The following is a 13,350-nucleotide window of genomic DNA, read 5'->3' as shown; positions in this document are numbered from 1 at the left end:
TCCCTAACACGTCTTCTTTCTTTCCACCTTTCGGAGGTGTGTGAGTGTGCATGTGCATAATGCCTAGAATAAATAGGGACGTGGAAAGCCCACAAGTAGAGTTTTAAAACTCTTTCATTTTTACATAGTTCAAAACACTGTAGTTATATTGGGACGTATTCTTTCCAGTGAATTGAACAATGAGAAACTCTTGGAGGTGAATTAATGCAGAAATAGGCTTATTTTCTTTATATTTTCAGTTTAATTAAGCACCGTTTATATAATGTTATAGGCAATTTTTAAAATGTTAGTCTCTGCTATAAATTAAACTATCGTATAAGCTGATTTCATTGGTATCATTGTAGTGAAAATGAGACCACATTCAGAAATTTTACAACAGGTATAATCACACATAGAACAAAGCAATATTAATAAAACTAGAAATTACATCATGAATTGGAAAAAACTCTATAGTAAGAAATGTAATTAACTTCCATTAAAATGCCAGTATAATTAATCCAACAAATGTGACGTCTTAGCTTGATTACTTTTTTCTGAGATCTTAAAGCAAAGTGATAATTATATTTCTTATAAACAGGGAAATTGGTAGAAATATTTATTTCAAATGTTTTAAGAAGTATTAACATTATTTTAGAACATTAAAAAAATGTTTGTAATTAATAACATTAAACTTTTTTTTTCCTGTAGTTGAACTCCATCTTTCAAATATGAAAAACTTTCCTTCTTCCTTTATTTACATGGGCAGGCACCAGGAGTTGAACCTGGGTCTCTGGCATGGCAGGCAAGAATTTTGCCACTGAGCCACTGTGGCTTCCCCAAAAAGCTTTTTTTTAAATGTCAATTTTTATCATTGTGTTAATTGGTAGATTTTTGTTTATCACAGTATATCATGAAATATCACAAAAGGTTATCTTAATCATAATAGTTTTACAATTATTTGTTATGGTGTAAAGCTTTAAAATAACTTTTTTTTAGGTACAGTGAAGGCGAAATTCGATTTAACTTAATGGCCATTGTGTCTGACAGAAAAATGATATATGAACAGAAGATAGCAGAGTTACAAAGACAGCTTGCAGAGGTTTGTTGTCATGATTTTATGTACCAAATGCTAGCTTTATTATTCTCTCAGGGAAAATATTTATTTTTTTAAATATAGAGTTAATCAAATGTTCTGAGTGGTAGTTGAGAGAATAGACTCTGGAGTAAAGCTGTCTAGATTCAGCTCCTGGTTTTGCCACTTAGTTGATGTGTGAGTTTGGTTATTATTTTTGTGCCTCGGCTTCATCATACAAAATGAGGATATTGGGATTTACCTTATAAGGTTTCTTGGGGGGAGGGTTAAATATAAAATACGTAAACCACTTAAAATAGTGACTGACATATAGTGAGTACTAGATATGTGTTGGCAGTTAATAACTATTTTAACTATTTACTATTATTTCATTATAGAATTAAGCAAACCAGAATGTATTTACCAGAGAATTAATTAGATAGATTTGTATTCATATGAAACCTTTACTAGTCTTTATGATTATTTTCACATAGTAAATATGATTGGAGAAAAGAATTGGTAATTAACAAAGATCTATACTCCTTTGAACACATTTTTTTGAGTGTCTTTAAGCAAATTTATTTTATAGGTAAATAGAATATTGTAGCAATACAATCAATTATAGTATAGGTTGTTTTTATGCTTTTATCCTTTGTATTGCACTTACTAGGCTGGTGCCTCTCACCTATATTAAGGGTAAAAATTTGAAAATAATTACACTATGTTTGTCATTTAAAAATACTCTGGGCTTAAGCCTCAATCACTAGGGTGTGCTGTTTCTTTTTCTTCCCTGTAAGGAGGAACCCATGGATACAGACCAGGGTAATAATATGTTAAGTGCTATTCAGTCAGAGGTTGCCAAAAATCAAATGCTTATTGAAGAAGAAGTGCAAAAATTAAAAAGATATAAGGTATGTTTTTAAAAATTTATTCCTTTAAAGTTTTTATATAGAAAAGTATATTTTGACATGAAGGTGTGTTGAATGTTTTTCTCCCGTCATTTACCAGTTCTCAGAATAATGAATTGATTCCTTGTTGTTGGTACCCTACAGAGGTAACTAGTGAAGTTTCTTTTTAGTTTTCTTTTTTTAAGTATTATTATGAACAGATTTTTAACCTATTTGATATAAAAATTATCTCATCTTTGGCCATTTGAAGCCTCTTCAGGTTGTCTCTAAGTCTTTTAGGCATGACCTTCTCCCCCAAGCCTCCTCTACTGCCCCCCAAATAGCTTCCTTGCTTTCTAGTATGACAAAATGTTTCAGACTCATCTTTCACATTTCCTGCCTCAAACTTGGCACTAACCATTTGTTCAAGAAGTCCTTGAAATTGTACTAACTAGCTGGGTGCTAAGGGCTATTGATTGGTCATTGTTTCTAGGCTTTTTCAGAGCTAAGAAACATATTTTTGTTTGTTTTTTGTTTTGCTTTTGAAGAGAAAATACAATGTTATTTCATATTAATATTCCAATTCAAATTTAGAATTAAAGGGCTTTATAATTGAAGATGTTAAATATATGTATCTTAAGGAGAAAATCTTGGTTCCTAATAGCATTAACATGATTACTTATTTAAATGCTTTATGCTATATGTATGTTTGTGTGTGTATATACACATCTATATAGCTTCAGAATAACAATATCCAGTAGTGTTAATAACAGTATGATTACTGGAAAAATTTTTTTCTTAAGCTTGTTTTTTTTCATTTTGTTTGTACAATGAAATTATGTTTTAACTTCACTTCAAAAAATTTACTCTCTGGTTATATCAACAATTTGATGCCTCATTGGGTCATTTGCTTTATTTTGCTTTCAGATTTTGTAGCATCTGTTTTTAAATTGTGATTGAATTTTATTTATTTATGTCAAACATTTATATGCTTCAGAATCAGATATAAAAGCAAGGTTATCTTTAATAATGTCATTTTCCTTCATTTGCAAACTATCTGATGAGCTTTTTTCAGAGAGAATAAAAAGAATGGAGGGAACTTTGAATTTTATAGGACTTCAGATGTGGTGCTTAGGTCATTTGTCGTGTGTGTCACAGTAAAAAAAAGCTTCATTTGAAGCTTATTTGAATTCAAGGACTGTCCATTTTCTCTTTGTTGCTGATCACAATTCCAGTGTAATGGTTTGCAACATAGTTAACAGTCAGTAAATGATTGTTGAATAAAAGAAATGGTCCTTGAACTGGTAGTATTTCTTCAGGTGTAAGTGGTAGATGCAGGAATGCTCCAGAGTATTCCAGAGAGAATGAAAAGGAAGAGTCATTCATGGAGAGAGTAAAGTAAGGAATGAAAGCTTCAATGTGTATACTCTGTTTCACAAGACATAAAGAATGACTGTCCACCATTTATATATTAACTACTTTTTAACTAATTAATTTTTAATATCTGACTGAAATAAAACACAAAGTAAATTCTCAGAATCTTTGCCTGTTACACTGTTTGGAAATGCTTGTTCAAGAGAAGGTAAAATGACACATACCAATATAAAATGAGCATGTGTTGAGATTTTATTTAATTCATTGGTTAACTAAGGGGAGCTGGTAAGATGTCACAAAGAGTTCAAAGAAGTCAAAGAAGCACAAATTTATATGAAGTAAAGGAATTTTAAAATGAATTTACCAATAGATAGAAATTTTTTTTCCAGTGGGGGAAAGGAAAAGTCAATTGAACCTTCCCCAAAGAAATCATATATGTTTATCTGTAGACATGAATTATTTAGCAAGTCTTCATGTCTCTAAGCAAGAATTCTTTTACATTGCTATCACTTGTGTATAACTTGGTGTTGCAGAATAGGCCAACTGCATCAGAGGGCTAGAGTCACTCAACTTGGAAGTATATTTTCTGTGCAGTACATTGTTTTCCACTACAGCACAATTTTTTTCCCTATAGATTTCCCACTTTTGATAGTCTCAAAGAAATATTAGTTTTGATCACAAAATCAAGCTAGTCTCTTTAGACATGGCCTAATATTTGCAAAGCTACACTAAAAGTGTTTATTTATAAAACAGTCCTCAAATTTGCTTTTATAAGTTAACATTTCAGAAGTAATTTTAGTTTGGGCTTTTATAAGCCTCTATTATTTACTAAACTAAGGCTAGAAAGCCAATCCCAAGAAGCTCTCTCCATATTCTTTAGTGTATTAGTCTTTATTCTTAATTGGGAATTCAATCTCATTATTTATAATGTTTTTTCTTATGAAAATGAAATATTCTACCTTGTTTCTATTTCCAGTTGGACACAAAAAATATAAACATCAGAAACATTAGTAAAAAATGTGATGTAGGCATGGTGTGTTTCTTTTATTTTCAGATTGAAAATATCAGGAGAAAACATAATTATTTGCCTTTTATTATGGAACTGTTAAAGACTTTAGCAGAACACCAGCAGTTAATACCACTAGTAGAAAAGGTAAGTATTTTATTGATGAAGACTTTTATTAAATTCAGATTCTCCAAAAATATGAGCTATTTCTTTGCCATGAGTAGAAGTAAAATTTTTTTAAGCTTTTTCATTTTTTTGCTTTTGCTTATAGCTTTATATTCTAGATGAGAATTAATTCAGCCTAAATATTGTCAAATAAAAATAAAGGATTATGTCATGCTTGATTTGGTCTTCCAGAATCCTTAGGAAGGGTAAGGAACTCAAGTTATATTATATTGAAATAGAATTTAAAACATTATCCTCAAAACAACTACTACAAAAAAACCCACTATCCTCTCTTTAAGCTGAAACAGAATTTTAATAGTAATAACTGAAATTATTAATAGATTTATTTTTCATTTTTAATTCAGCAAAAATTTGAATTGAAATAACAGAATTCAGAATTAGAACTGACATTGAAGGAAGAAAAAAGAAGTACTGTACTAAAAACATGGGTTTTCTTATTCCTTGTCGAATATCCTTTCCACCTTTCCATAGGTTAGTGAAAAATTCTGATTTCTATGATTTTTTTTTCTCCAAGGAAAACAATAAAATATTAGTTGAGTAAATTAACTGCAATTAAATTCTTTTTAAGTTTATACTGTAAATCAGTGTTTCAGAAAGTGATCGTCCCTGGATACTCTTTAAAATATGTGATACCTGGCCCCTCCCCCAGAGATTCTGTTAATAAATTCCCCAAGTGATTCTAATACACCTGGTCTCTGTACCACATTGAGACTCACGTTGAGAAGATACTACTAGGCAACTTAAATTTGGGGCCATTACTTTAACAAAAGATTAGAATGCAGGATAGTTATATTTTTCTTGTTAATTTTAAGATTTACTGAATAAAGATATACTTCAACCCAGCTGTTTTCATATAATTATAAATTCTAAATAATATGAAATGTGAATTAATAAGGTTTTTGTCTATACTTATTACTCAGATCCTGAAACAAGTGTGCCCTGACTTTTAGTATGGTGCCAAAATTATTGCAGAAGACTGCTAAGTCTGCTCTTTTCCACATAGGTTTTTCTATTCTTGTATCACAGAGTATTAAATTTATAGGAAGTCCAAGATGCAAAATTGATTTTTAAAGCTTTAGATTGACAATTAATGTCCTGTGGTCCTCAAAATTGCTCAGTTAGCAGAATACCTAGATAGTTCAATCTTTGTATGAAACTCTATAAAATATTTCTCTATTAAAAATGTTAAAAGATAAAATAACAATATAGAATGCTGGGTAAAATTTTATCACGTTATACCAGGTTTTTATAGATAAATTTATTAGGGACCAGACAAATGTTATTAGAGAAATTTTAAATGTACAAATTTTGCTTTGGATCTGGTATCTCAGATACCCAGGTCCACCAATTTTAATATTTTGCCACATTTGCTGTATTATTCTGTCTGTCTTATCTATCTATCCATCCATCCATCTATTTTATCAATCCGTATTCTCAATGCTTGAGTGTAGATTGTACACATATGACTTCTTGAATATTTAATACTACCATTCACTTATGTAACCACCTTAAGGGCAGTTATCAAGTTCAAGAAATCTAACATTGATATAAAGTTTACAGTCTATATACCAATTTTTTTTAATGTTCCAACAATGTCCCTTTGAGCCTTTGAGCCTCCCTTGCTAGATCCCTACCAGGATCATGCATTTTATTTAATAATCATAGTCTCTTTAGTTGCTCTTTCTTTCTTTCTTTCATTTTTTAAATTGTGGGAACATAAAAGCAACATGGACTTTCCGCTCTCAACAGCTCCCAAGCATATCATTTAGTGGGATCAATCATATTCACAGTATTGCAGTACCTTCACCACCTTCCACTACTGAAACTTTCTCATCTCCTCAAATAGAATCCCTATGCCCATTGTTCATTTAGTCCCTACTCCTTCTTCCTCCTCCCCTGGCAACTTGTTTTCTAATTTTTTTTCTTCATGGGCTTGCATATTCTCTGCTATTTTCTCTTTAGTTACCATGGGGTTTAAATTTAACATTCTAAATCTGTAACAATCTCACTTACTTAGATAACCAACTTAATTTCAATGGTATATATATACTATGTTCCTATACCCATCTGCCCCCCCCTTTGTGTAGTTCTTGTTATAAATTATATGTTTATAATCATTCCATTTTATGTATTTGCCTTTTGCATCATACAGAAAGTGAAAAGTGGAGATATAAACCAAAAATACAATAGTATTGGCATTTATATTTACCAATGTCATTACCCTCACTGGAGATCTTTATTTCTTCATATGGCTTTGATCTGTTGTCTGTTTTCTATTGTCCCTTCCTTTCAACCTGCTGAACACTCTATAGCATCTCTTGTAGGGCTAGAGTCTAGTAGAGAAAAAAACTCCCTTAGTTTTTGTTTATCTGGGAATGTTTTAATCTTTCCTCATTTTTGAAAGTTAGCATTGTCAAATGTAAAATTCTTAGTTGGCAGTTGTTTGCTTTCAGCATTCAAATATGTCATCATACTGTCTTCTAGCCTCCAAGATTTCCAGTAAAATTGGCACTTAATCTTATTGAGGTTCCCTTGTACTTCTCTCTTGCAACTTTCAAAATTCTCTATCTTTGGCATTGGACAGTTTGATTATAACATGGTACAGTGTGGATGTTTTTGTGTTTATCCTGTTTAGAGTTCGTTGACTGTCTTGGGTATGTAAATTCATGTCTTTCATTGTATTTAGGAAGTTTTCAGCAATTTTTTTCTTCAAATATTCTTTCTGCCCCTTTCTTCCTTCTCCCTCTGGGACTCCCACAGTATTTATATTGGCACACTTGATGGTGTCCCATAGGTTCCTCAGGCTCTCTGTTCACTTTTTTTTTAAGTGTTTCTTCTTTTTGTTCCTCACACTGAATGCCTTGCTTTCAAATTCTCAGATTCTTTATTCTCGCAGTTCCAATCTGCTGTTGAACCCCACGAGGGAATTTTTAATTCTGTTACTGTGGTCTTTAGCTCTATTTGGATCTCTTTCATAATTTCTTTCTCTCTATTGATATTTCATTTGTGTTAGCATTTTCCTGATTTCCTTTTGTTCTTTCTCCATGTTTTGCTTTAACTCTGAGCATTATTTAGTAATATGCTTAAAGAATTTTTTAGAAGTTTTTGTCTGGAATATCTCAGAACTGGTCCTCCTCATTGATGGTTTCTGGTGCCTTAATCTTCTTTGTTTGAACTCTTGTTTGATTTAATGACAGTATATCCCCAGATTTTTTTGAGAGCTTAGTTAGAAAACAATAGCTTTTCACCTTTTGCTTTAAAACTGTAACTTCTTAATTCACATTATTTAGGACACAAGGTGGCAGTATATGAATGCCTAGTAGTAGTGGAACACCAACTAACTTAACATTTGTTTTATTGAGGGTAGCATTTGCTGACTTTCTGGCTTTTGTATATTTCTCTAAGCTTTTTTTAACTAATAATACTGCATAATCAGTAAAGAGATGTATTTAATTCTTATATATATGTATGTAAGATCTGCTTTCTCACCTAGGTTCAGAAGAAGATTCAGGCTAATCAGTTGATTGAAATGTTTAAAATATTTTGATTACTCATCACACTTTTATATAGGGGAAACTTTATTCCATGTACTCTATTAAGGTATAGGGATATTCATATAATTAAGACACGTTCATTTTTCTTAAGCAACTCAAGATATATTTGAAGAAAGGAATAAACAAACAGTTATAATATTGTATTGATTGGTATTATCCTGATAAATGTCAGAATACAGACATGGGGGGCACTGACTAGCAGCTAAATAGTTTTACAGCCACTTAAAATTTCATGCTAAATCTGTACAAACAAATTCGCATCTTTTACAAAGATGTATTTTTGTTCATCTTATTGTGTAAGAAAATATCATGATATCTTACTGAAATGCCATTTTGTGTGATAAATTCAAGTGTTGTCACAAAATAATGGAGACTGAAAATTCTAGAATAGATAAAAGGGTTTAAGAGTAGGTTTTATAATTATATGTAGTATAAAGGCTTTAAAATGATAATTATTTAATAGTAATCCTTCTAAGAAAAATAGATTTTTTAAATTTAGGATCCTTTTTTTTTAGACAGAGGATGAGGCTAAGGGAACAAATTGTGAAAGGGGTGGAAGGAACCAAACAGGAGAGAGATGACTGCTTTAGGCATTGGTACTAAATGTCAAGCCTGGTCAGGATCATATTTCTAAGTAATTGAAGCAGTTTCTATAGCCTATAATGGCATTGAAGTGTTTAAGCCGCTGAATTCTTTTCCTTTTACACAGTAATAAACAGAGGGTGAATACTTGATCCTCCCAAGGGCATACAACTATAACGAATTAGGTTAGGTCAAAATAGATCTCTTGCATTCTAAGTATATTTGTTGTATGAAGCTTCTGCCCTTATCTGATGAATTTGTTAAATATTGTATTATATAAAAACTGCTAAAGAAAGTAATCTAAATATATATAATTATAAAACTTCCCATACCATATACCAAAACTGTTCCTTACAATATAAAATAAAATCAGCTGGATTAAGATTCCGTTCATTAAACTCTCATTCATTCAGGCATACTTACATCTAAAATTTTCTTCTCAACCTTTATATATAATTTTGAAATATTGTCTGTCCCACTTTTTGTTTTGTTTTATTCTTGTAATATCCCATGTTTTTAACAACAAAATCCTACCATAATGTAAAATCATAGACTCAGTTGCTGTGATTTTACAGTATTCAATTTTGGCCACATTTTACTAAGATATTATGATTCAGTTGGTAATAATTAGCTTCATAACTTACATTTTCTGTCCTTTAATAGAAATAAGTTAAAGAATAGTTCAGTTATTCACAATATCTACATTAATATCTATTATTACAGAATTATCTGACTTGAGTCAGTAGCACCATGTAGAAGGAATGTATTTTTCGACAGTAATTTTTTTCTATGCTATTTAGAAATATGATAGTATTTTTTTATTTTTTAACAAAGACAGAATAATATAGACTTTGGTTTTAAGTATCAGATGTTCCTTAAGCTGTACTTTTCGATAGATGATTTCCTTTCTTAGAGGCACTGTTTACTCTTCTGTAAGTTGGGAATCATACTTACTTCTGATACCTGAGGATTAAATGAAATCATATCTATAAAGGATACAATAAGTGCTCAGTTAATGGTGATAATTGTTTTGAGCTTATTTTATGCATTCCTTAATTTTATCTGAATTATACAGGTTAATAAATGTATGGACATTCTCTGCATAATGTATCTTTCTGATTTAATTATATTATGTTGTCAAGTTTATATAATAAACCCATAGATCCATTTACGTTAATTCTACTAAACATTCTATTAGGTATATTCAAAGATCAGTAAGGAAAGAAATTCATATTTTTATTTTAATTTATGTCTAGAATTGAATCATATTTCATTATTTGAAAACAAATAAGTAATTTGTTTAGCATTAATGTATGAGAAATGGTGTATATTTCAAATGCCACATGCTTGTTAAAAATATTCATGGGGAAAATTAATTTTATTATTACATTTAAAATATTTACTAAGGCGTAGCTCTCAATTTCATCATACGATTGTATAATGTACTACCTAATACATTATAAAAAGATTGCAGTTTTTCTAATTATCTTATTTATTTATCTAAGGATTTTTTTTTTAACTTGTGTTCTCTAATTTGTTGTTTCTTATCTGACTCAAGTGGATAGAAAGAATATTGTATTCTAAAGTCTTATTTGTCATTGTATGGTGCCAGAATCAGAAGGATTGGTATCACCTGGAAATTTGTTAGAAATGCAGTTTCAGGCATTTTACTGAATCAGTCTGTCTTTTAACAGGATTTCCAGGTCTGTGGTGTGTACATTGAGAAGCACTGCTATGGAATATGTGTTTTTTTGACCTGTGGTTGAGGTTTTACTATCACTAGCTGTGTGACTTTGGTCAAGTTTGATAACATCTATGAGCTTCAGCTTCTTCATCTGCAAAGAATAAAAAATAATTACTGTATTGAAGCTATAGTAATTGTTATGAGGAGCAAATTAAATAATGTGTGAAAACATTTTTAAAGTTATGACAGTAAGGCTTATTGATACCAAAAGACACATAATCTTTTTGTGTATGTTGTTTTTTAAAATTACTTATCCATAATTCAAATATGTAGATTCTATCTTACTCCCTGAGAAATGGACAGATACCATGTTTTGGCAGATGTGACTTTATGGAATGAGCAACTATGTACTTTTAAATTATTATAATTGTAATAATGAACTTCAACTTCAGATAAGAGATATTTATATGAATGTGATTTAAAAAGAGAAATGTTAGGTTGTAAATATGGTAACAGAATAAAAATTTAAAAAAAAATCCATGGGTCTGCACAGTCAACCCTAAGTTAAACCACAGATGGTGGTTAATAGTACTAGTATAAAAATGTGTTATCAGTTATAACAAATGTTCCATACTAATGCAAGGTGTTAATAATAGGGTGATATATGGAAAACCTGTATTTTATGCATGATTGTTCTGTAAAACGACATCTTCTCTAATAAAGGGAAAACAAAAAAAGAAAGAATTGCAAGCCAAACATGTTCCTTTCTTATTGAGGGCAGAGCGTAACTGTGATTATTGTTCCAGAGTAGTTTGCTGCAAGTCTTCAGCTGTAAAATATAATGCTCTAAAAATCTTACTAACAATGCATTTCAAGGCTTTCAGCTTGAAAATGCCCTCATAGATACATTGTATTTTAATATGGTCTGAAACATACTTTTAAAATTTGTAACACATTATCTTTAATTTCTAGGCAAAAGAAAAGCAGAACGCAAAGAAAGCTCAGGAAACCAAATGAAGAAGATGCTTTTGGATGTGTCCACATTTCTGCTTCTGCACTTATTTTCATGCAAACCATTAAGTACAAAGGGCTTTGAGCAACATCATAATTGCCCTAGTGCACGTTTGACAATAGTACCAGTCTGTCTTGTCCTAATGCATGGATTCATAAATTTTCCCAACCTACGTCATGTGCATGTAGTGCATATTAAATAAAAGTAATGTTAAGAGTTGCTTGCTCAATTCCATTATTTGACATTAAATCTGAGAATTCCTATTGGTTCTCTCTGAGTATAAAACTACTGTAATGAACCTAGAAAATGCACAAATGATATGCTGTACCTGTAATTGTTCTAATTAATCTTTTGATGTTTTAGCCCAGTGAAATACTTAAAATTGATAAATGTCAGATCTTGTTTAAATTGAGCCTTTTGTTTCTTGTCATCATTAATGGAAAAAAAGTCAGTATCTCTGTCTTTGATATCTGAATGTTTTGAGGATTTTACAACAAAATTTTGTTTATCTTCTATACCAGTTATTTGAAAAAGTATGATTTTAATGCAGATCAACTGAAAGGACAAAAGTACAATTTCTAGTGACTTTGCTTCCAGTAGAAAAGGCAATAAATGTCCCAATTTTATTTTAGCAAACTTTAAGTGTTTGGGATTTTTAATTAATTTATTGTAGAACTATTTCAGGCAGGTGTATTATGCTTCAAAGCAAAATTTCAGGTTAAGGGCAATTTTTAAATCTTAAGTATTTTTGTGGTGCTTGCTCTCAGTTTGGCCATATTTTTTCAAGTTACTAAACAGTATGTTTATAAAAATTTTTTTTTGAGATTTGACAATTCAGGCACTCTGCTTTAAAAAAGTAGTGGAAGAGGTGGGATGATTCCTTTGTTTTGGTTTCCTGGCTGCCGAAACAAATACCAACCAATGCGTTAACTTTTTATTGGCTCATAGTTTTGAGATTAGAAGTCGAAAGTCAAGGAATCCTGAAGGCGGTACTTTCTCCTGGAAAACTGGCATTCTGAGGATGGATGCCAGTTCCTTATCTTGGTTTTTCTGTTGCGTGACAAAGTACACGGGGATCTCTTCTGGCTTCTCTTTTCTCTTCTAGGTTCTGTTGACTTCCAGCTTCTGACAGTTCCTTGGCTTCTTTCTCTTTCTCTGACCTTCCCTATAAGGCCTTATGCAATAGGTCTAAGACCCGTCCTGATTCAGCTGGCCCACACACCTTGACTGAAGTAACCTCATCAGAAGGCCCCATTTGCAAGACTTCACACACACAGGAATGGATTAAATTTAAGAACTTGTTTTTCTGGGGTACATAGCTTCAAACTACCACATCCTTCTATGCCAGTTTGAATAAAATTAGCACAGCCCAACAGTTTTCAAGAGCCGTGTACAATTTGCCCACAATGACGTTATTACTGCTTTGGGGATTGCTTTGTTTTTTATAACAAGATATTGTGTTCTTGCTCCTAATCTTTTCCAAATAAATTTTCAAGGACATTTTATAAAATTTCTTTTCATTGAGGAAATAATCCACTTCTTTCTTTACTAGCCACATTTCTGAAGCTGATTTTTAGCTTTTATTATGGAAAAATTTAGACACGTAGAAAGAGTGTGTATCCATCTTCTAGCTTTAGCACATGAATTTTTAAGGATTGTTTTAAAGCTTATTACATTGTGGTGTTATTAAATGACTTAGAACTAATTTGGGAAGGCCTGGTGAAAAATTGAGTAGAAAAATTAATGAAATATTTTTCCATGTTTATATAATTTCATTTGAATGTAATAAAGAAGGATTTGTTTTCAATTGTTTGGAAAAATATATATATATCTATTGCTCTGGATATGATAGTATTTATGGAGTATTTTCAAAGGCATGACATAATTTTTTTAAATGATTATTAAGGATTATTTTAGACATCTTAATCCTGTTCATTTATTTCAGTTTAGCTTGTATACCCTCTTTTATAAAGGTTTACATTTTGTTAATGCAATCCAAGGAGTGAGTATATAA

At 30.9% G+C, this 13,350-nt stretch overlaps 1 protein-coding gene across 14 annotated transcripts in view; it reads left to right on the top strand.

Moving 5' to 3' along the window:
• The window catches only part of UCHL5 (ubiquitin C-terminal hydrolase L5), a 58,483-nt gene extending 46,928 nt beyond the window's left edge, over positions 1-11,555 (top strand). For 12 of the 14 annotated variants that reach the window (XM_077157280.1, XM_077157276.1, XM_077157274.1 and 9 more), the window contains 4 exons: positions 976-1,078; positions 1,849-1,962; positions 4,367-4,465; positions 11,297-11,555. In XM_077157280.1, the coding sequence (XP_077013395.1) occupies positions 976-1,078; positions 1,849-1,962; positions 4,367-4,465; positions 11,297-11,341 (361 nt within the window). In that variant the 3' untranslated portion in view covers positions 11,342-11,555. The remainder of the gene's footprint in view (positions 1-975; positions 1,079-1,848; positions 1,963-4,366; positions 4,466-11,296) is intronic. The other 2 variants (XM_077157275.1, XM_077157279.1) reach the window with 1 other exon arrangement.
• The last annotated feature ends 1,795 nt before the right edge of the window (positions 11,556-13,350 follow it).

This window comes from Tamandua tetradactyla, chromosome 4 (genome assembly GCF_023851605.1).
Source record: "Tamandua tetradactyla isolate mTamTet1 chromosome 4, mTamTet1.pri, whole genome shotgun sequence".
NCBI classification, from domain to species: domain Eukaryota; kingdom Metazoa; phylum Chordata; class Mammalia; order Pilosa; family Myrmecophagidae; genus Tamandua; species Tamandua tetradactyla.
This window is presented reverse-complemented; position numbering and strand designations above follow the sequence as displayed.